At 41.9% G+C, this 24560-nt stretch overlaps 1 protein-coding gene across 1 annotated transcript in view; it reads left to right on the top strand.

Annotated features, from left to right (window-relative positions):
* Positions 1–24560, top strand: part of man1a1 (mannosidase, alpha, class 1A, member 1) — a 190840-nt gene that overhangs the window by 145797 nt on the left and 20483 nt on the right. Inside the window, 3 exon segments of the mRNA XM_034199445.1 lie at positions 14028–14151; positions 15271–15364; positions 23165–23280. Of these exon segments, the coding sequence (XP_034055336.1) occupies positions 14028–14151; positions 15271–15364; positions 23165–23280 (334 nt within the window).

Raw genomic sequence — 24560 nt, 5'->3', positions numbered from 1 at the left:
AAAGAGAGGAGAGAAACGTCATATTAGTTCCTTTGATATGATGGCACATAGTCTCTTGATCCTCAGTCTGTTATCAAGTATTAACAACCTCTGAAATGTCCAAATTGACCAATCAGAATCAGTTTTCAACGAAGGTGCTGTTTACACGAGAACGCAAACGGTTGTATCCGCTACTTTTCTCTTTCGTATAGCCCGTTCGTTCACACGGGGCCGTAACGGAAACGGACCCTGCAAATGATCACGGGTCCCAAGGTGGATAGATCTGCAAACGGAACGCTCTGGGGGGCAAACGGCTTCGTGTGTACGCCCTATACGATCATTTCCTGTTAACGATGAAGCCCCGCCTCTGCTGCTCAGTGCTGTAGCATGCTACTGCTACTGACCATGCTACAGATGTTAGTGCAACATCAACAGCTCCTCTACCACAACCATCAGCAACAAGTGGAAATGGAGAACTACATAATAATAATAGATTGATTTTGTTAGCACTTTTACAGGTGCTCAAAGACGCTTTACAGATATAGTGAAAAGAAAGGAACAACAAATAAATATATAGTTAAAGTTAAAGTCAAATAATACAAAAACAATCACACATTGAAAGCCAGATTGAAGAGGTGAGTTTTTGTGAGTTACAGTACATGAACTACATGTTGCTAAATCCACCAAGGGGCATAAACAGAAGGGCAACCATGGCAACCGTGCTCGGGGTCTTCTTCGCTGCTTTTGGTGTATTTTGTGGCGCCACTTACAGGCCCGGCATATGTACTACAGCGTCTCCAGCGCTTTCGAGCGGTCTCGTGTGAACGGAAGACTTTTTTTATATCGAATTCGTTTTGTTTGCGTGTAAAAGGGGTCTAAGCCGCGTTATAATCCTAGTTGAATAATAGTCAATAACAGGTGTTATCACTGTGCCTTCAGTGACATATCCTTTCTGTCTTTAATAATTAGGCTTGATTGTGGTTTTCTTTACTGCTTTCAGATGTTTTTATCGTAATGACTTCCCTGCTGTGCTTAGAGCCTGCAGCTTCTAACAAAGCACACTCATCGCATCACAAACCCTCTAATTATCATTAAAATAATAAGCTATGGTAAATGGGGAGATTTACACTTAAAGGAATTCAATCAGACAGCAACCAATAACCTGCATATCATGGTTTTACTCATTATGAAAACTATAAATCTGTTGAAGCTTAATTAGATCAATACCCAGATCAGAAATAAAGTATGTTAAATGGGAATTATAACGGATCTGCTCATAATGTGGGATAAACAAACGCTCTTAACATATTGTCAAGGCTCTTACTTTGAATATGTTGTATTCACTGAGTGCAGATGAGTCCAAGATGGTGGGTAGAGACTGATTAAAACGCATGAAAAGTTCTCATTATGAAAGGTTAGTTGAAAAGAAACATCAGTGAAGCCCTTGTGAAACAGTAGCTAGGAGCTGTTAGACTGCCTTCATACCCTTGACCCACATTGAAGCCGAGGAAATCTGCAAAACACACACAGACACACTTGCAAATGAGGCCCAATTATCTCCTCTCCCTTCATCCCTATTCCCCCCCTTCCTCTCTTTCTCCTTTACCCTCTATTCCTTTCTTCTGCATTATAAAAAAAACTTTCTTTCACATCCATACTGTCCTGTATTCCCTCTCCATCCGTCCTCAGTCCATCCATCTACTTTGAGTGACCCAGTATCTTCTCCTTGCTGTAGGTCCACTTCATGGCCTCCTTTATTCCCTCTCTGCAGTTTCTCATCTCTCGGCCCTGCAGCTATCTGAAAAGCCCAAAAGGAGCCACTGGAAACAAGGCCACAGCTTGAAATGTCTTACTGCGTTCACACTAAAGCTGGTTTGCTCAACTGCTCTGAACATTTCAGAGCTTTTTACACTAATTAACGCCCAAATTAAACTAAAAGTGTGTGTGAGATCCTTGTGGTGGCTGATGACTGTGTTCACATGGGCAGCAGATTGAGGCTGTGTCATGATGATTTAATAAATGCCCACACCGGGTTATATTTGGACGTTCTGCCTCTGCCTCCTTGCTTGGTCGGGCCGCTCAATTGTCAGCTTCACAATAGGAAGATTGTCATTCTCCAAGCTGAAGGTCAATGTGTCCTTGGGCAAGATACTTAACCCCACATTGCTCTCGATGGCGTGGCTTCACAATGCTGTGTGCATGTGTGTGGATGTTAGCACCTTGAATGCACCTGCCTCTGTATGAATGGGTGAATGCTGGCTTGTGTGAGTAAGAACGCTTTGAGGGGTTGCAAAGATTGGAAAACTGCTATAGAAATGCAGTCCATTTACCATTTAAAGTATTTTAACACCTGGGTCCTAGAGTGTACCTGCAGATCGCTACAGCAAGGTGAAACAAGATTTCTAGAGGATGTTGAGGAAGAATAGGGACTTGTAATTGTAAATACAGGCCATGTCAAATACATGAAGATCTGAATGAACTTCTTTACCCCATTGTTTGCTTCTTTACCTAGGCAAATACTTTAATCAGTGTATAAAGTGGAATATACTTGTAACAAGGGTTCACAGTGGTCTGGGTGTAACTTTAATAAGCTGGAAATAAGAGATGTTGCAGCAAAAATAAAGTTTACGTGATAAATCCAATGTTATTAACAGCCTGAATATCACAAATAACACGTTCATCTCAGCAATGACTTAACAGTCAACTAACACCCTCTGTTTCTAGACTCTCAGCAAACGAAAAAGCCCCCCAAAAATAGTGACAATTACAGTAAATGGACTGTACTTATATAGCGCTTTATCCAGTCTTTAAGACCCCTCAAAGCGCTTTACATATTACATGTCATTCACCCATTCACACCCATTCATACAGAGCAGTGTACCTTACTCTAAGACCTAACATTCACACACATTCACACACCGTTGGCCATCGGGAGAAACTCAGGGTTAAGTATCTTGCCCAAGGATACATCGACATGTTGACTGCACGGGCTGGGATCGAACCCACAACCTTCTGGTTGAAAGACGAGCGCTTTTTGAGTGCTTCTGAATAATTGCTTGATATGTAAAGAGACTAGTAACGAACCAGGATAACGTTTCCTGTACATTTACGGTAGCACTCTTCATTCGTCATGATGGAAATTCAAAAGAGAAATGATGGAATAATCAATCAGGGTGATCAGTGGGAAACCTCTTCTCGATGTACAGTGGATTTATCTTAAGCAGACACTTGAAACATTTATAGGACGCTCGGGAGGTCTGATAAATCAACGGTACAATACCTTATCGAAAATCTGATGTCTGCCTCTATCTCTCTCCCTCTTTCTGTCTCTATCTTTCGCTGGGCATGAACCCATTGATTGTTGCTAACTGAGTGGAAAATGCTGCTGAGATCCGATTGATTCGTCCAATTGATCTGCTGCAGACTCTGACCGGAGCAGATCTGGTGGCACAGCAGCAGACAGATGGTCAGACGAACGTTTGTCCCTGAATTCAGCTTTTATAATTAGTCTTAAAGTATGACAAAGGCAAAGGCTTCTTTGAGACAGTCGAGATGTCTCTATCCGTCAAATTATCTGTTGAAACTCCCTGTGGAGGGAACTTTGGGATTTTAGCCTTTGCAGACCATGTATGTGCACAAACACCTATATAACACACAACATACATTATATATAAAGTAATACAAACATCAAATCGAACAGTTTTACTAAAACAGCAAGAAATGTGGCTTCCTACATTATTAAGATGTTGTGTTTTGGCATTGAAAGACATAGCAGTACTTCACAAACTTCCACTATTTCTACTGACACTTTATTTTCTCACTCTGTTACACACACACACACACACACACACACACACACACACACACACACTAGTTACCCAAGCGTTATCTACTCTAGCCAGTATGTCCCATAGCTCTTCCATTAACATTCAGACTGATAAAGCTCCTGCAAATCACTCCCACTGCACTGCATACTGACTTGCTTAATTGTGTGTGTGTGTGTGTGTGGTGTGTGTGTGTGTGTGTGTGTGTGTGTGTGTGTGTGTGTGTGTGGTTGTGTGTGTGTGTGTGTGTGTGTGTGTGTGTGTGTGTGGTGTGTGTGTTGGTGTGTGTGTGTGTGTGTGTGTGTGTGGTGTGTGTGTGTGTGTGTGTGTGTGTGTGTGTGTGTGGTGTGTGTGTGTGTGTTTGTGTGTGTGTGTGTGTGTGTGTGTTGTGTGTGTGTGTGTGTCGTAGCTTCCTTTCTTTCAAGCCACTTAGACGCCACTTAAACACGTTATCTTTTGATTTACTAGTTTTACTTACAGCTATGATGTCTATCTTGGCTTTAGACGATGAGTTGCTAGTAGGGATGTAACGATATACCGAATATCGCGGTAAATAAACGTCCCAATACCGTCGTGAGACTGACAAAATGTACCGCGATTTTTAAAACACTTTTTTTTGTTTTAAACCTTTATTTAACCAGGTGGTTCCATTGAGATCATCGATCTCTTTTTCAAGGGAGACCTGTTCAACATGGCAGCAAGTAGGTTACAACATGAACATAAAACAACAGATAACACAAAAGGACATCGTATTTACAGGGCTACATGTACACACCTAGAGACATTGACAAGTACCAACAGTATATCTATATCTCTGTCAATAAGCCTCACCTTCTTGGCAAACACTGTATTGTTTTTGAAGTGGTGGAGAGACAATGCACAGTTTGACCCACTGCTGTCACCCATGGCCAAAGCATATCTCTCCTTCCCACTGAGGTGGCGTTAGACTTTTTCGCTGTCCGTCATTTTGACAGACAGGATCGTAAAATATCCGTCATAATCCCTTATTACCCGTCGGGTCTGAACAGTTCACGAGAGAGCACGCTCATGAACTGTCAACCGGGGGGGGCGGTGTTATGCCGTGGGTGCATGCACCTCGCGGGAGCGCGCACAGCGTAAAGCAAAACTTCCCAGACATGTATTGATCTGTACGGCAAAGTACGGTTTGGAAACTATATCATTTCCTTTTGGAGGGCATGCATACCACGGCATAACACCAGAGCCTCGCTGCGGGGAAACGTTGGCGCTTTTCCGAGTTTGTTCTAATCTGTCAAAATGACAGACTGCTTTCAGATTTTTCCGTCATTGTTAAATAAAATATTCGGTTAACGCGACCACTGCTGTCCCGGCAACATCAGTACCAAGCGAGAGAGTTTTTTCCAGAGCAGGGATTATTGTAAATACACAAACATCCCAGTTTATAAATACCTGGAAATGTGGACATTCTCATATTCCTAAAAACATGTCTGATGATGCTGAGTGAGTGAGTTTGAGTTGAGTTACTTGAAAAACTAAAGTGAAACTCGATTTATTTTATTGCAGGGTCTGATTATTAAATGTCCTTGTTTATTTGTGAGATGCAGTGGCACAAAGAAAATGCCTACTTTGTTTGGTAATACTAGTAGGTACAAACACACTGGTTTTCTTGTTCCAGTCTGTTACTGTCACTTTGTTTTTGACACTTTAAAATACTGCTATCCTACTAAAATGCTGTACAAATCAGATTTATTATTTAATAAAGAAAACATTTGAGTAAAAAAAATTTGTATTGAAAAAAAAAAATGTAATTATTTTTTTTCCTTTATTATTCAATATCGCGATAAATACCGTACCGTGGACTTGTTATCGCGATATTATCGTACCGTGAGTTTTTGGTATCGTTACATCCCTAGTTGATAGGCCTTTGCAATAATCAAACAAATCAAAAGAAAAGAAGCAACGTTTTGTACGTCATTTAACGGTTAAAAACTTGGTAAAGGCTGGCGATGTGAGAATAGTAATCTTTACTTATACCTCATTCACACCAATGCAACTCCGGTTCAAGCTCCGTGCTAGAGCTTTTCAGGTTCAGAACCGGTTCTTTGGTTTAGCTCCGGCTCTTCTCACACCGCCCAGAGTCCGACTGGTGCTGCGTCATCGTTTGCGTCATGACGTAACTGTTTGCGTGCCTGCTTCATAAAGCCAAACCGCGCGGAAACCCCTCACAGCTCACACCGACAACAACAACAATGGCCGATTGTGTTGAAGCGCTACTCGTTTTGGTTTTGCTCTGTCGAAACGAAATGGAAGAAATGGGACGACTTTACTACCAACTTTACAGTCGTTACATGCTACATTCAAAACTGCTTTACAATCGTAATCATCAACTTCAACGACGATTCCGATTCCCCCTGCCCCCGCCTCGACGTAAGCGTGGCGTATGCGGTGCTTTTGCTCTGGCCGGACACTTTTTTGGTGCTTGAAACGAACCGGATTCCGGAGCTAAGAGGCTGCTCCGCTGCGGTGTGAACAGGAAAACCCGGTGCTTTTCAAGCTCCAGCTCTGAACCGACCCTGAAACACCGTTGGTGTGAATGAGGTATTAGTCCCTTAATTACAGAGGTCACCATTGCTACTATTTAGCTTTTTCACAAAAACAATAAACATTATATTTACTCACCATTACAGATTATACTGACTTAAATTAAGTGTCTCCTTCCCAGTAAGACAGCAGATAACAAAACAATGTCACCATCTTAATGACGCTGCAAAGTTGAAGTTAAATCCTTTGCCCCTTCTTTTTTTCTTATCTCATAAAAGGAGATGTTAAGTCAGTCTGGGCCAGATTTACTCCTCCAGCTACAGGCTCTGAGGCTAAAGCAATCAATCCTGAGCTCTTGGAGTCTCAGAGTTTGATTAATAGGCCTGGAAGGAGAATAGCTCTATTAGTACAGCCAAGAGATATGTTCACACTGGGTGACCCTGGGAAGTGGCAGTCTGTCAGCAAGCCTTTTCTTCCAGATGTGATGGGAACATTAACAATGCTTTGTAGAGACTCAAGAAAACGTATTCACATTTAAGGCAGCTGGTTTGGATTTTCATTTTGAGCTACTTTAACGAGCAACAGCACAACAAAACCCTAATTGCCCTAAAAGTAAAATAGAAATGGAGTGTCGTCAGTATGGCAGAAGAAGTACCCTCTGCATTTAACCCATCCTAGTACCAGGAGTCTAGTACTAGGAGCAGTGGGCAGCTATTGTACAGCGCCCGGGGAGCAATGGGAGTGAGGAGGGAAGGGAGGTGTCCGGTGCCTTGTTCAAGGGCATCACGGTAGGGCGCAGGAGGTGATCTGGGACCTCTCCAAGTAGCAGTCCACACTCCATATTGTTATGTCTGGTCAGGGACTTGAACCGACAACCCTACAGCTCCCAGTCCAAGCCCCTACTGACTGAGACACATGTACAAATCACAGAAACACAATCAGAGTATTGGTAGTAACATCTTACTGGAACTGTCTTACTGCCCTGAGGCAACCTTTAAGCAACAATGACAAGTCTTGCATTCAGGGGTATCCAGAGATGTCTTCAAAGCAAACACACACCTAGATGGTCTCAGTGCAGCTCTCCTCGGCAGTAACCTAAGGCAGTGAAAGGCAGCCATTATTTAAAGCCTCTAATTAAGTTGTGAATCTATCGCAATTCACATTTTCTTTTTGCGCCTGGAGGGGGTGAAGTGCGATGTATTTTCAAGAGAAGGAAAGCAGGAGGGAAACGGAGGTCATGGATTAAATGAGGAGAAGAATAGAAACCAAAAACTGGGAAAAAATGTAGACTTCATCAGAGTATGAATACGTTGGAAGACTTATTTTCAATAGACATACTAGGAGGAGTGTGAGAGGGCACTTCCTGGCATGACACGCTAATTTATGGAGATGGAAAGCCTTTTCTGTTTTTCCAGGTTACCGCTTGGCACCACAGCATTAAAAGCAATGCTGTTGGCGCTTGCAGAATCAAACGGAGGGTATAAAACTAGCAGGCCAGGATTTGTCATTTCACAGCTGGCCAGGAAATTGGCTTCCGGTGTGAAAGGTGAGATAATAAGAAGCTTGGAGACCCCCAAGAGACAAATAACATACACCATGAGGACTGGAATACCTGCTCCAATGTAAACCCTTATAGTTCAAAGTGGCATCAATGTAACGGCCTGTCCACACACAGGCATGAAAAAAATCTTGAAGCTTGGCGATTTTTTGCGAGCAACGCGACCAACAACCAATCACATGAATCTCCCGCCCCCGACATACAAAGCAATAGCAATGTTAAAACGAAGTAAACTGGATATAAACTCCCCAAACAGGCGAAAACCTACCAGTTTCCCCCACTGTCTCTGCCACCTCCCTCCATGACTGCTTCCTCCGGTTTGTATCCCGGTAAATAGTTCTGGTCGGAAAGAACCGGGTGATTTGCTACCGTAATTTCTCGTTTGGAATATGAGGAAATGAACTGCGGTCTGGCTCTCCCAGCTTGCACGCGGTTTGATTGGCTAGCGCTTGTACTGGCGGGATTTGCATAAACGGGATTTGATTGGCTGATGCCAGCTTCGAAAGCATCGGGAGCATCAAAAGTTGAACATTGCTCAACTTTTGATGCTCACGATGCTTGCAAAGCCATGCTCCGCTCCCCACAATGCAGTTCGGCGAAGATTCAAAATCTTCTACGTCACCCCATTCAAGTGAATGGGCGAAGCTTTGAAAGATTTTTTTCATGCCTGTGTGTGGACGGGCCGTAAGGAACGTTTTATCATGATAACGGTTAATGCAACAGGATGATTAGGATCAAATGTGGGCGAAGCAAATTCATTTAAATATATGAACTCCTAGCGAACAAACGGCCTCATATCAGTCCTGTCAGATGTGGATGATCTCTTGATTTATAATGCAAGTTCAATATCAGCATTGATACGTAGCTTTAAGCTTTGCATAATCTCTAGTTCTAGGTCACCATAACATTTCATTAACGTCTGCAAAGAGAATTACGTAGTGGGTTTTTTCCCAGCGAGCTGCATTACATTATTGCCGTCTGGTACAAAGTGAAATGACACAAAAAGAGACACCACTCTGCCTCCTGTTAGTGAAATGAATGAACCTCCATACCCCCGACTGTGAAAATGAATCCAACTGAGATCACACAGCACTGTCAACAACAGAAAATCATCACCGTCTTACAGCAAATTCCACTGCTTTGTCATTGTTACAAAACGTCTTTAGACTTGATGAAAGCTAGTTAACGCTGCTGTCATGATATATTCCCACATTTGGACCACTTATGAGAAGAAGTCATAAACTTAACAGGGTTTCAATAGCTCAGAGTTTGGAGGAACATGCATGTAGAGCAGGGGTGTCCAAACTGTTGGACTGTTCAACCATACCTTGGTTGGTGATTGGCTAATGGTCACACAAGCCAAAACATCGTTATGACATCATAAAGTGGCCAAAATCTGATCAGCTCATTTTCAGACAGGTTTTTATAGAAATGGATCAAAAAGAGAGAGAATCTTTGTTCCTGATGTAGAAGAGCCATGAAGAAGAGGGGACACATGTTGATGTAGAAGAGACATGAAGAAGAGGGGACACATGTTGATGTAGAAGAGACATGAAGAAGAGGGGACACATGTGGATGTAGAAGAGACATGAAGAAGAGGGGACACATGTTGATGTAGAAGAGACATGAAGAAGAGGGGACACATGTGGATGTAGAAGAGACATGAAGAAGAGGGGACACATGTTGATGAAGAAGAGACATGAAGAAGAGGGGACACATGTTGATGTAGAAGAGACATGAAGAAGAGGGGACACATGTTGATGTAGAAGAGACATGAAGAAGAGGGGACACATGTTGATGTAGAAGAGACATGAAGAAGAGGGGACACATGTTGATGTAGAAGAGACATGGAGAAGAGGGGACACATGTTGATGTAGAAGAGACATGAAGAAGAGGGGACACATGTTGATGTAGAAGAGACATGAAGAAGAGGGGACACATGTTGATGTAGAAGAGACATGAAGAAGAGGGGACACATGTTGATGTAGAAGAGACGTGAAGAAGAGGGGACACATGTTGATGTAGAAGAGACGTGAAGAAGAGGGGACACATGTTGATGTAGAAGAGACGTGAAGAAGAGGGGACACATGTTGATGTAGAAGAGACGTGAAGAAGAGGGGACACATGTTGATGTAGAAGAGACGTGAAGAAGAGGGGACACATGTTGATGTAGAAGAGACGTGAAAGAAGAGGGGACACATGTTGATGTAGAAGAGACGTGAAGAAGAGGGGACACATGTTGATGTAGAAGAGACGTGAAGAAGAGGGGACACATGTTGATGTAGAAGAGACGTGAAGAAGAGGGGACACATGTTGATGTAGAAGAGACGTGAAGAAGAGGGGACACATGTTGATGTAGAAGAGACATGAAGAAGAGGGGACACATGTTGATGTAGAAGAGACATGAAGAAGAGGGGACACATGTTGATGTAGAAGAGACATGAAGAAGAGGGGACACATGTTTATGTAGAAGAGACATGAAGAAGAGGGGACACGTGATGATGTAGAAGAGACATGAAGAAGAGGGGACACGTGTTGATGTAGAAGAGACATGAAGAAGAGGGGACACGTGTTGATGTAGAAGAGACATGAAGAAGAGGGGACACATGTTGATGTAGAAGAGACATGAAGAAGAGGGGACACATGTTGATGTAGAAGAGACATGAAGAAGAGGGGACACGTGTTGATGTAGAAGAGACATGAAGAAGAGGGGACACATGGTGATGTAGAAGAGACATGGAGAAGAGAGGACACATGTTGATGTAGAAGAGACATGGAGAAGAGGGGACACATGTTGATGTAGAGGAGACATGAAGAAGAGGGGACACATGTTGATGTAGAAGAGACATGAAGAAGAGGGGACACATGTTGATGTAGAGGAGACATGAAGAAGAGGGGACACATGGTGATGTAGAAGAGACATGAAGAAGTGGATTTGCACAATAGCTGACCTTTAAGTCATTATACTTTTTGAATTTGAGTGAGGGCTGATTTTAAAATAGTAGTTTGGACCCCCCTGATGTAGAGCGTGCTAGTTGCTAACAGTAATCTGTAAACTGGGCCACATGCAGCTCTCCTCTGCATCAGTAGTCAAACACAACAGAGGATTCCCATCACATGGACACAGTGGTATTGTGCCGTATGTCAATGGATGAATGCCAGTTTTCAAACCCTCGCACAGGAAGTGACTGGAGCGACAAAGAGTTTCCATTAGAGAACAGGCCTGAATGCCCCTCGGTAGCTTTTGAAATAACTTCATTTCACCCAAAAATCAGCAGCTCCCTGACTCCATCTTTGTTATTTGGTTTACTAGCATTCACGTAATATTTCAATCACAGTTCATGCATTGTATTTCAAACCAAACCACATCTCTTACTTTTTTTGCCTGTATACATATGTTATGTAATTACATTGTATCTATCTTAGCCTTAGGTTTTTACAAATATTTACAATTTTTTTTTTAATGTTTTACACACACACAAACACACACTCAGCTACAAACCTCTGACCCTGGTCTCTCTCTCTCTCTCTCTCTCTCTCTCTCTCTCTCTCTCTCTCTCTCTCTCTCTCTCTCTCTCTCTCTCTCTCTCTCTCTCTCGGTGGTCCTCTCTGGTGGACTTGATTAAATCTGCGGTGTAATGGGAAACTAATGATGGCTTGTGCAGCAGGATGAGTTGAAGGGGGATAATTGGTGTGTTCATCCACCTCTTTGAAAATCAAATCAAGTTTTATTTATATAGCACATTTATAAACGATTTTTGGTCGAGCCAAAGTGCTGTACATAAAATAAAAATAGCCTACAGTAGAGACACTTTACAGCAAATACAAAATGTGAGTGTGTGTGTGTTTATGGCTCTTCTCCCAAATCACACTCCTTTTCCTCGTCCGTGTGTGTGTGTGTGTGTGTGTGTGTGTGTGTGTGTGTGTGTGTGTGTGTGTGTGTGTGTGTGTGTGTGTGTGTGTGTGTGTGTGTGTGTGTGTGTGTGTGTGTGTGTGTGTGTGTGTGTGTGTGTGTGTGTGTGTGTGTGTGTGTGTGTGTGTGTGTGTGTGTGTGTGTGTGTGTGTGTGTGTGTGTGTGTGTGTGTGTGTGTGTGTGTGTGTGTGTGTGTGTGTGTGTGTGTGTGTGTGTGTGTGTGTGTGTGTGGAGATTGTTAATATGTATTCATGAGTAGTCACTTGATGCATCGCCACCAGAGTCATCAGTCGTGAGCCTGGAAGTCATCTGTCAGTGGCTCTAATGATCTCTCACACACACACACACACACACACACCTTGTTGCTAGGTCTTCTGTCCTTTTCAAGCGTACTGGAGGTTAGAAACGTTCACATATGGCCTGAGAGTTACGTAACGTCATTGTCACTTCATGCAATGTCACGGGAGAGGGTGGGGTCCTGAAGATTGACTGACCTAGAGACACCACACAGAATAATAATCGTGCCAAAGTGTGTGTGAAAAAACCGAAACGAATGCTCCCATAAATATGACGGATGGAGCTTTTAGCGCCATTAATGTAACGCAGTCGATGTCCTTTTTAAGAATCTGTTTTGTAAATGTCACTGAAGCAAAAGATGGCTTTTAAAAAATAACGTGTAAATGACCAAAACTTTTTAATAGTCGTCATATTTTAAAGTATGACTCACTGAGTGTTAAGCTGACCTTATCGCCTCTTTTCAGCTGTCACTTTAATATTGAGACAAGCTGGCTTTGCTTTGTTCTCATGAGTTATTTCTTCTGCCATGACTCATAATAAAGTGAGGAAACACTCAAGTTAAAACCAGGACACTTTGACTGTTTGTGGCTGAATTGAAGATGTCAAATAATGAACTTGAAGTTTCAAACATCGTGCAGCTCTTACCTATCTTTGGAACTGTCTCTTTGTTACCATGTTTTAACAGAAACACTTTTCTCTTTTTCTTTTGTTTATTGTTTATTTGTTTATTCCACACATGGCAGTTATTTTAAAACAAAACATGTACACTTTACAAAACATGTACACTTTACAAAACATGTACACTTTACAAAACATGTACACTTTACAAAACATGTACACTTTACAAAACATGTACACTTATACTGGTTTTTATAGCACATGGTGGAAAGGAGCAGGGAGAAGAAAATCTTATTTTTAAAATGAAATAACCATAAAAAAGTAAAATAAAGGAAATATTCTTTCACTCACAGTTGCTTACAAATACACCATCAAAAGTCAACTTCATACTGTCTAATTACGCTTTCTTTATACTTTGTATTCCACTTCTTTACGCCAACTACAGAGACACACATCTGCTGTAAAGCAGTACGTGTAAACTGATGCTTCAAATAGGGCTGCTCAATTAATCGTATTTTAATCGCAATTACGGCTTGCAACGATTACGAAAACAACGTAATCAAAATAAAACAATTTATTATTATTATTACTTTGTTGTTGGTTTTTCAGTGTAATTATACTTAAAGTTCAGGGTAATCAACTGTTAAAAACATACTGTTCAACATTTTTTTCTCCAATAAATGGATGTTTTCAAAGTCAATGAATAATCGCATTTAATAATCGCAATTACAATTATTGACCCAAATAATCGAGATTATGATTTTTGCCATAATCGAGCAGCCCTAGTTTCAAATGTAATTTCCTCCTACGATGCTCATCCTCTGAAATTAAAACATTAAAACATTTGTTTTGTATGTTTTCTGGCAGTATTCTGTTTTTTGCTTTATTGTTGGAAAAACACAGAATGTCCTCTTCCAATATGAGAGTAACATGATAACAAAGGTATCCCAACTGCAGCTGTGAACATGACAGGATGTGTGATTACCTAGAAGAGCATCAGGACTGTTTGAGGCAGATGATAGCTATGTGATTAACATGATGATTCAGCCTCTATGGAGAGAGACATATGACAAGCATGCTCATTTCTGACGTGGAGCTAATCTGAAGTAAACATTGAATACTGCTTTCTATTCCTCCATCTTGTGACTGTGTAACTCCCTCTCTTGGATATCAGCATGTGGAGGACACTGTTCAGGAACTAGTTGATGCTCTGTATGTGATGACTCCTTCCATTCCTGAGATTGAAGCTCAAGCCGGTGACGACTGATCTTTTTCTAACTTGTATGCATTCCTAAAGTCTCTTCTTATCTTCTTCCAGCGGTGTTGGGAGGAACTGGCCCTGGGCGTCTGGCGGCAGCAGCATCCTGGCAGAGTACGGCACGCTGCATTTAGAGTTCATGCACCTCAGCAAACTCTCTGGGAATCCTGAGTTTGCACAGAAGGTAACGGACACACACGGGAATAGATGGTATTATCTTTTTTCATAGTCAATGGCTGCTTTTGTACAATGTTTCCACTTGCTCTCTTGCACTTTAGACGTGACTGTAATGTCAAAGAATCATCCTTTAACTTTTAGATAGATGGATAGATGGATAGACAGACAGACAGACAGGCAGATAGAGACAGACAGACAGATAGACAGACAGGCAGATAGAGACAGACAGACAGACAGACAGATAGAGACAGACAGACAGACAGACAGACAGACAGACAGACAGACAGACAGACAGACAGACAGACAGACAGACAGACAGACAGACAGACAGACAGACAGACAGACAGACAGACAGACAGACAGACAGACAGACAGACAGACAGACAGACAGACAGACAGACAGACAGACAGACAGACAGACAGACAGACAGACAGATATAGAGACAGATAGAGACAGACAGATAGATAGACAGAGACAGACAGACAAATATAGACAGACAGATAGACAGAGACAGACAGAGAGACAAATATAGACAGACATAGAGACAGAGACAGACAGAGAGACAGACATAGAGACAGACATAGAGACAGAGACAGACAGAGAGACAGACATAGAGACAGACATACAGACAGACAGACAGACAGACAGACAGACAGACAGAACTTTATTGATCCCAATTTGGGAAATGTTTGCGTTGCAGCAGCATAAAAAACAAGGCAATGTACATAAGAGAAATTAAGACACTAGAAATAAACAGTCCAAAATATTTCAGAAATAAAATAGCAAAAAAAACATATATATAAAATATATATACATGTATATATATTTATATATATAGTTAATAAAGCTAATTCTCTTGCACTATTTGATTTGTTTTATGTCCTGTATATATTCCTGTTGCGCTGTTGGAGGAGCCTGGGACTTAAGATTGTCATTGCCATATCTACACTGTAGCTAATGTGCAATAATGCAACATGACAATAAAGCCTTGAATCTTGAATCTTATTTGTTAGTTTCTGTATTATCAGAGTGTTTTATATATTCTCTGTACATACTGTATGCTCACTTGTGGTGTTTGAAGTGAACTTAACTCATTGCATTTGTGTTTGATTCTTTAATCGTTAGGTAATGAACATCAGGAAGGTCCTGAATCGCCTGGACAAACCTCAGGGTCTGTACCCCAACTACCTGAACCCCAACAGCGGCCAGTGGGGCCAACGTAAGTCCTCCTCTCTTCATCCGCACATTTTACATCACAAACCATTTCCTCTGTCTCGCCTTTCTCCTGCATTTCCCTCTCGTGTAGCACTTGAGCATCAAGACAACGCCTGAGAGGGAACATTGCCCTTTATCTCAGGAGTCTCAGATGCTGTGCCAAACAGCTTCTGTGTCTTATTTTTGTCAAAACGCTGACACAAAGATGTAATGGAGATACAGATTTTATCATTAGGATACAATAGGGCAGCACAATTCAGCAAAAATAACAGATTTATGATCATTTTGAGTGATATTGCTATTGCAATTTGACCTTTTTCTCATTATTACTGAAATATATTTGTAAATTGATCATGCTGTGATTATTTTAAGAAGGTCTGTACCAAACAAAGGTATTTTATTAAGTCCATAGAATACGATCTGTAGGCCACGACATTCCATTCAGCACCACAATACTTATTTAAGAATATTAACACTTATTTAGCCTGCAATAAATAATAATTCCTTACATTTATTATAGCGCTTTTTCAATGACTCAAAGCGCTTTACATATACACACATTACACATATATCATACATGCAATGGTCAGATACTGTGGACAATACCCACAGGAGCAAATCCGGGGGAAGTGTCTTGCCCAAGGACACAACGGCCTGACGCAGTGGCGGCAGGAGCGGGTTTCGAACTGTAGTTCCCCAGCACTCCCCCTTGATCTGATGATCGGATGCACAGACCACTGCGCCACCCGTGCATACTGCTGTTGAAATTGCATTAGCCCAAATTGCGATTTTGATTAAGATACGAATAACTTTGCAGCCTAATAAGAACTAATGGCGCATTTCCACTACAGCGCGGAGCTCGCTTTAAGCGTGCCGTGCCCGGCCCGTTTTTGGTTGCGTTTCCACTATGCCTAGTTCCGGCCCGGGGCTACTTTTTCACCTTTTTTCTGGCCCGACCAAATCTTGGTTCTATCGGGGCCAACAAACAGGGCTGAGTCGGGTTGAGTTTGCTAAACTAGAGAGAGAATCGCTGGCAAGGGGGCTACAACTACAACAAGATGAACATTTTGACCATGATTTAATTGTAATACACGTTTCAAAATGATGCCGAAGTAACAACATACTGATACCGGTTAGTAAAAACCATGAATTAATGCTTTGACAAGTCTGCAGACAGACGGCAGGCGAAAAACCTTTTAAAATGCGTGTTTTCTGAATGGAGATTGGCTAAGCTAACGCAGTATATGTTCCGACCGTCCACACTCACAACAACGGCCTATGGAGACATAAATAAACCAGCGACTGTATTCGCCATGACACAGGCAGTCTGTGGTTTGTACTTGTTTAACTGTTGTCTAGTTTCTGAACAGATATGAGGAGCTGTGAGCTCTGAGTGCTAAGAGCTAACGGCTAATGTTGTTTTTCTGGGGTGCTCATTGAAGATGACGTCACGGCTCCGCCTACACTGCGTTACTATAGTTACTACCCCAGCTACTAAACTGTAATGTAAACGCAGCATAAAGTGAGCCAGTCCTAACGAGGCCTAGCCATACCGAGCGAGGCCCTGTAGTGGAAATGCGCCATAATAGGCCTGTCCTCAACTAAAGAAAGTCTTAAGGGGCCTACACACCACACTGACAGCAAAGAACACGTCCCGACGGACCCGATTGTTGTGTCGCCTCACGTCTCCTGCGTCTTGGCCAACAGTCGCACTGGAACACACCGCAAAGACTTCAGCCGACGGCCAAGTAGCGCGTACGAACTGCGCATGCGTGAGTGGCAATAGCTCTCCTTACCAGCAGGCGGCGGTAGTGTGTATTCCTCATTCAAAAGAGGCAACAACCGGAAGACAGAGAAGAAGAACAGACTGCGTGATATAAACAAACAACAAATAGCGTGTGCGTTCCATTTTCACTCTACAGCGAGAAGCTCACGGGGCTTTCCCGAACCTGTGTCGAGAGCTAAATGAAATCTCAGATTTGCCTTCTTAATAGTTTGTTTGGGTCCCTCACTTCCATTTCGCTTCTCATGCACTGATTCGCTAAGCTGAACAGCCAATCAGAGTGTTTTCTTTAATGTAATGGAAGGTGTCGGCATGGCCGAAAAGACACGACGGGGCGGGACACACCAATCTGAGTAGGGCGACAGGACGCGCATCGGCGGCCCGACATCTATCGACGGCCGAAATCGGCTTGGCGTGTAAGGACCTGTAGTCGACTAACCCTCCAATCATTTTGTTGACATTTCGTTTAGTAGATTTCATCGATAGATCTGAGTTTCTCCAAAGAAAACTGAAAATTCAAGATATGTGCCAATAGTTTCTTTGAAAAAGGTCATTCAGCATTAAAACATGACTCATCCATTACAGTAATCTTTCAAGTATGACCAAAAATATTCTTAATCTCAGTCGAATAAGACCATCAAAAGAATTAAGCTTTTTTTCTACCTCACTTTTAGTTTAAATGCGTGACTTTAAAGCAGCTTGACTGAATATTTCTTATAATACAGTTTATATTGAGCTAAGCTAGCAATCTTACAAGCTCATTGCACACATGCATGTTGAACACTTGACTTAGAGCTGCACCCTAGTTTTCTGGTAGGAACTAGATATTCCAGTTGCTGGGTAAACACTCAAATTAAAGTGGATTTAGGTTTTCAGTGTGTTTTGGGATACTCCTGAGAGCTTATTGCAACACAGTGGACAAGTCTAATTAACCGGCAGTACAGAGGGTTGGTTGGTTTTCTCAGGGTTTTAAAGAGAGAGCAGCCAAAAGCGTTCTACTCTACTGTAATAAAATGCAAGACTTGCTCATGATTTCCCTCAGAAGAATAGAGAGAGAGACGGTAATTACACTCTTGACCACCGTGTAATTAAAATGGAAATCACATGTTGAGCTCTTTGGGTTAATAGCACCCTGAACTTTGAGAACGATATCAGAAACAGTCATGAAATTATCATTTTTCTCTTGAGTGTCAGTGAAGTTCAACCTTTTCTTTCTAAAGGTGACGCTGAAACGCTAATGCATGCAAATTACCACTTGTCTGGATTACTGCAATGCACTTCTGATGCTCTTTCCAAAGAAAAATGTTCCACACCTGTAATTTGCACGTACATCAACCAGGAATGCAAATATCCTTCTGGTATAATAACCACTTTACTGCTCAGATTTGATGGTTTCAAGAGTGATGAACTTGCCCCTACTGTAATTATGTTTCTTCTTAATAATCTCCTGTCACCATTTTTAAAGCTTTGGGAAAAACTTTCTATGATTTATTATGGTTGTGACATCACTAAGTATCACTCGCTATTGACTCAAATACAAATATGAACCTGTACATGAGCATAATATGACTCCTTTAAATATCAATATGTGTGTTTTCTCCATCTAATATTATAATAAATAGGCTTTTGATTCATCTCCTCTCATCACATCATGTTGTGCTTTGAACATGGATGGGTGGATGGATGGATGGATGGATGGTAGGTAGGTGGATGGTGGATGGATGGTAGGTAGGTAGGTAGGTAGGTAGGTAGGTAGGTAGGTAGGTAGGTAGGTAGGTAGGTAGGTAGGTAGGTAGGTGGATGGTAGGTAGATGGATGGATGGATGGTAGGTAGATGGATGGATGGATGGATGGTAGGTAGGTGGATGGTAGGTAGATGGATGGATGGATGGTAGGTAGGTAGGTAGGTGGATGGTAGGTAGATAGATGGATGGATGGATGGATGGTAGGTAGATGGATGGATGGATGGATGGATGGATGGATGGATGGATGGTAGGTAGGTGGATGGTGGATAGGATGGTAGGTAGGTAGGTGGATGGTAGGTAGATGGATGGATGGATGGATGGATGGTAGGTAGGTGGATGGTAGGTAGATGGATGGATGGTAGGTAGGTGGATGGTAGGTAGATGGATGGATGGATGGATGGATGGTAGGTAGGTAGGTAGGTGGATGGTAGGTAGATAGATGGATGGATGGTAGGTAGGTAGGTGGATGGTAGGTAGATGGATGGATGGTAGGTAGGTGGATGGTAGGTAGATGGATGGATGGTAGGTAGATGGATGATGGATAGATGGATGGATAGATAGATATTTGATTGATCCCAATTTGGGAAATGTTTGCATTGCAGCAGCATAAAAAAACACAAGGCAATGAGAGAAATTAAGACACAAGAAATAAACAGTCCAAAATATTTCAGGAATACAAATAAACTAATTAAAAAAGTTAAAGAATAATATAAAAAAGTCCAATATAATGACTTTATAAGATATACAAATACAAATAACAATATTGATTTATTTGACATATTTCCAGATCTTTGTGCAGTGTTGCTAAAGTGTTCTTCCCTTCCTTCCTCTCTTCACACCTCCTCATACCTTTCTTTCCACTCTCTTTACATCACTATAATCCAGCTGAATCTCTGTCAAGTATTTTTAAACTCCCCGATCTCCTAAACAGCATGTGTCCGTTCACCTGTCTGCTTTATCGGCATGTTGTGGTAAAATGCTGTCATTTCACATCGATTACCAGACTCTTCAGAGCGTGAAGCTGAACAGGTAATGGACATAATGATAGAGGGGGAATATTAGGGTGAGGAGAGCAACATATGGAGCCACAGAAGGATAACTATATATATATAATGTAGCAGGGATGTAAGGTATATGTTAGGAAAGAAAGCAGCTTTTTCTTATGCCTTGTCATATGTCAGAGAAAACTGCCAGGAGAGTAGATTTAATGAAAGTGACTCTGACAAGAGGCAGGAGATGTGCTCGATATCAACTTCCATTTCTCAACCCAGTTTTTAAGGCAGCTTTAAGAGATTTTTGACCACTAGAGTCTAGAGAGCAGAAATTGAACTTCAGAACAACCTCAAAATGACATGGCTTCTATATAAAAGGAGCCGGGTAATTAAAGGAATAGTTTGCCCTTTTTTTGGGACGTACTTTCCTGCTGAGAGTTGGATGATAGCATTGAAAACGTTGCAGCTGTACAGTTAGGTTTGTGTGCATGTAAATGGTCTGCAAAAGCTAAAATAACATAGTGACATCTCTATGTAAAACTCACGCTCCTATTGGCTAGCACTCCAACACATTGTGGGTGTTTCTCAATGTCGAGTTCGCTTGCTTGGTAGCACATGTCTTTCCGAGCGTCTTGCTTCAGAGGCGAGGCAAGAATACTTCCTGGCATTCGGAAAGTGAAGAATGGAACAGGCGAGCAAGTGTGCAGGTGTGCGTCATATGAGAGGCCCCGCCTTACATTCGTCCGTGCGCAAAGCATTGTGGGGATTTTAAGACCGCGGAGTCTACACATGTGCAGCCTCGAAAAGTGCGCCGGGCTCGGTAGAATTCCAAGTATGCTGGACATTGGAACAGTCCTTCGGCGGCACTCGATGACGTAGTATGCTTGAAATAGTGGCTCTGGAGCAGCCTTCCTTGACATTGAGAAACACCCCCAATGTGATAAACTAAGGGGCGGGACATCTCTAATGGCGCGTTTCCACTGCAGCGGGGTAGCCCCGTTTAAGCGTCCCTAAGCGTCCTCGCTCTGGCCACGGGCTGCCTCGCTGGCCGGCCCAGGCCGTGGCGCATTTCCATTACAGTTCAGGACCTGGGGTAGCAACGCAGTGTAGGCGGGGCGATCGGCTTTGTTTTTGTTCACATTTCGAGTTGTTCCGTCGAGCTCCCGCTGGATTTGATCATCCCCAATGAGATGTAGGAATGTCGTCACCTCCTCGGTCGACCACGGTGTGCTTTTCTTATTAGACGTAGCCATTTTTGTAGCTCATCCGTTTACAAAATGCTGTTTATAAAAATGCTGCAAGCTTGCTTCTAAATATATATGCGACGCTAGGGATGAACTCGCGCACGATCTTGTGACGATTCTCTCTGACCAATCAGCAGTCGAGAGTGTCGACGTCACTAGTTCAGCCCTGGCCCTGGTCTGATAGAACCACGATTTTATGAGGCCTGAAAAAGAGGGAAAAAGTACCCGCTGGCCGGTACTAGGCTATATGGAAACGCCACCAAAAACCGGCCTGGCCGCTTGAGGACGGTTAAGGACGCTTAAACGGGGCTACCCGCTGCAGTGGAAACGCGCCATAAGCGGTTGACCAATCACAACAGAGCCGGCCAGATAACCAATCAGAGCAGACAGGGCTCTGGTTTCAGACAGAGGGTGAAAAGAGGTGTGCAGCACAGGCAGTATGAGAAAAATAAAGAGCTTTTTGAACATTAAAGTTTTTTTTGTGTGATACTTAATTATATCTGCTTCAGAACCCTCTTGATCAGCAGCTAGTGTCAGTGCTGGTTAAATGTGGAGCTGCACCTCTAGTCTACTTACTTGTGTTCTCTGTTGCATAAAACATTGAGTAAAACCACATCCGCAGTTATAATTGTTGGCATTTAGCTGACACTCTTAACCAGAGCCAGTAACTGTGTTTTCATTCAAGTAGATTATGTAAATTGTGACATATTCAATTAGGAATAGAAAAGGCAAGTTTTAACAGAAAAAATACCCACTCAAACTAATCAACTAAAGACAGAGAAGCTTTCATGCTTGTCTTAGTCAGAGAGAGTTTCTCATTTAGAAAGAGATTATGCAATAGTAATGCATTGGTTGAATAAATTATGACCATGGGATCTAATGTTGTCTGAAAAATATCCAAAAGGGTTTTGTATGTGCTGTACAAACACAGAAGAGTGAAGCTTTGATGATGTATTTCTGGCTGTTATGTTACCACTTGCTGAGTCATAGTTTCCACCCTCAAAGTATGAATTAGAAATATGTGTTTTTAATGAATTTCTAATAGCTTTTCATGACTTGTATAATCAATAGGCTCTTTCATCTCGTTGTTATTGAACTCACAGAAGGCCAGGTGCTTTTCATAAACCCACACACCTTCGTCTCCTTTCTCTTCTCTTTAAGATGATCACAGCTGACATTTAATCTCTGCGCTGCACACACAGGGCTGGACTCTGTTAATGACACATGCATATGGATGAGCCTTCACTCACAATCAGCTAAAGTACAGCAGGTCCACATACAATAACACACACACACACTTACACACACACACACACACACACACACACACACACACACACGCTGCTAATGATAGCCGCCAGAGTGTATCGCAGCATCCGGTTACGGGGCATTCTGGCTGTGCATCACTCATTCAGCAATGGGTAATGTTTAGATGGATTTTAGGAACTTCTCCTCGATTCTATTGGCTCTAACTGTTAAATAGAGATGTCAACACACACACACACACACACACATAATGCTGCAATAAATCACAGGTTGTTAATATCGCACACATGTACCTAACCCTTGCCATCAGAATCTGAATTGTGTTCATTCAGAGGGGAAGAATTTAGTTTCATGACAGTTGCTCCATTTGAGAATAAAATAAAATATAACATAAAATACCATTAAATAAAAAATGTACAATACAATTAGATAAAATAACATATATCAAGCTAAAATAACAACATGAGATTCAAAGTAATACAATAAATAAATACAAATGTAACAATGTGAGCATACATATGTATAATATACAGTACAGTTATGTTAGGGGGCAATTATTAATAAAGATATTAATAATGAAACCAGATGATGATAATACATTTAATAATAAATTGTATTTTTATTCATTGCTAAAAGTAATCCCAAAGTGCTACAAGGGGCGTAATGATGATCTAGGGATGAGCCAACACTTGTGTTCTTAAACAGCTCGCATGTAGGAGGCCTGTGTGTATTTAAGTGTGTGTGTTTTAATGTCTGTTTATGTGTGTGTTGCAGATCACGTGTCTGTGGGTGGCCTTGGTGACAGTTTCTATGAGTACCTGCTCAAGGCCTGGCTGATGTCTGACAAGACTGACGACGAAGCAAAGAAGATGTATTATGATGCCCTGCAGGTAACACACACACACACACTCACACACACACGTACGCTGCTGCCATCACGTACACAGATGTAATCTCTTCAATCAGGGTTGAGGTGACTTTGACTCTTCGGGGATTAAACTGCAGGTGGAATTATTCTTCGTTCCCCTGCGAAGATGAACCCATCTATACAATAATAAATCATATACTTTGATAATCGATTCATCATTCGAGTCATTTTGTCTATCCAAAATGCCAAATATTATCTTCTTCCAGCCTATAATGTGAGGACTTGCCACCTTTCTCTGTTTTATTTCATAGAATACTGAATATATTTTGGTTTGAGCTGTTTTTCTGAAAAAATAGGACATTTGACGTCACTTTAGAGATAGAATATTTTTCATTTAAAGGTGGGGTAGGTAAGTTTGAGAAACCGGCTCGAGATATACTTTTTGTTATATTCCATGGAATTCTCTTAACATCCCGATAGCAATGAATATATTAAGTGCTTTGACAATAATACATAATAAAATGTCATCTGGAAGCCGTGGCGCTGTAAAAAGCACGACCAATCATCTGAGCCGGCCCGGCTAAAGTAACTGGATGGCCTACCTGCCTGTCAGCCTTCCATCTGTGCACAAACTTATCTCGTGCCCTCATTGGTCATGTGGCGTTCGAGTGTGTTGGAGGAGGGGCTCTGGAAGGAAGTCTGAAGGAAGTGGCAGATTTTCTCCGGCCGCGTACTTTCAAATTCTAGCGATCTCGAGCCGGTTTCTCAAACTTACCTACCCTACCTTTAACATTTCATAGTCCAAACATAATCACTACTTGTATCCCTAGACTTTTCATCACCATTACTTTTCGACAAAGAGAGCCCAACCTGTTATTTAATTCTAGTTCTTATTGTGTTTCTAGCATGTGAAGGCTGAACATATTAGGACAATATGTAATGTGTTACTGGAACAGAATCAGCGACAGGATGTTCTCCATCTCATTTTATTATTCATTACTCAATTTTCTGATTATTTTATCACATCTTGTAAAATATGTGACAGGTTTTTTGTCTTTTTCAACTCACTCAGTTGTAAACCGTCGTCTGTTTTGCCATGTTACACAAACCAATAACATCTTCTGTTCATGTGGTTTTTTATCCGTTGGCGGTAATTGTCCGACTAAAACAGAAATCACCGTTTGTCAGTTATCTGCCGGTCCTTAAACGCACCATCTGTGAAGGCTGTTAAGCACCTTTTCTCTCCCGATCGTCACATCATGTTTCGCACTGATCTCTGAGGGCTGTGATTTCCAATCTGTT

The sequence above is a fragment of the Gymnodraco acuticeps genome, unplaced genomic scaffold, assembly GCF_902827175.1.
Source record: "Gymnodraco acuticeps unplaced genomic scaffold, fGymAcu1.1, whole genome shotgun sequence".
Taxonomy (NCBI): Eukaryota; Metazoa; Chordata; class Actinopteri; order Perciformes; family Bathydraconidae; genus Gymnodraco; species Gymnodraco acuticeps.
Note: the sequence above shows the minus strand (reverse complement) of the source record. Positions and strands in the feature narration are given on the sequence as shown.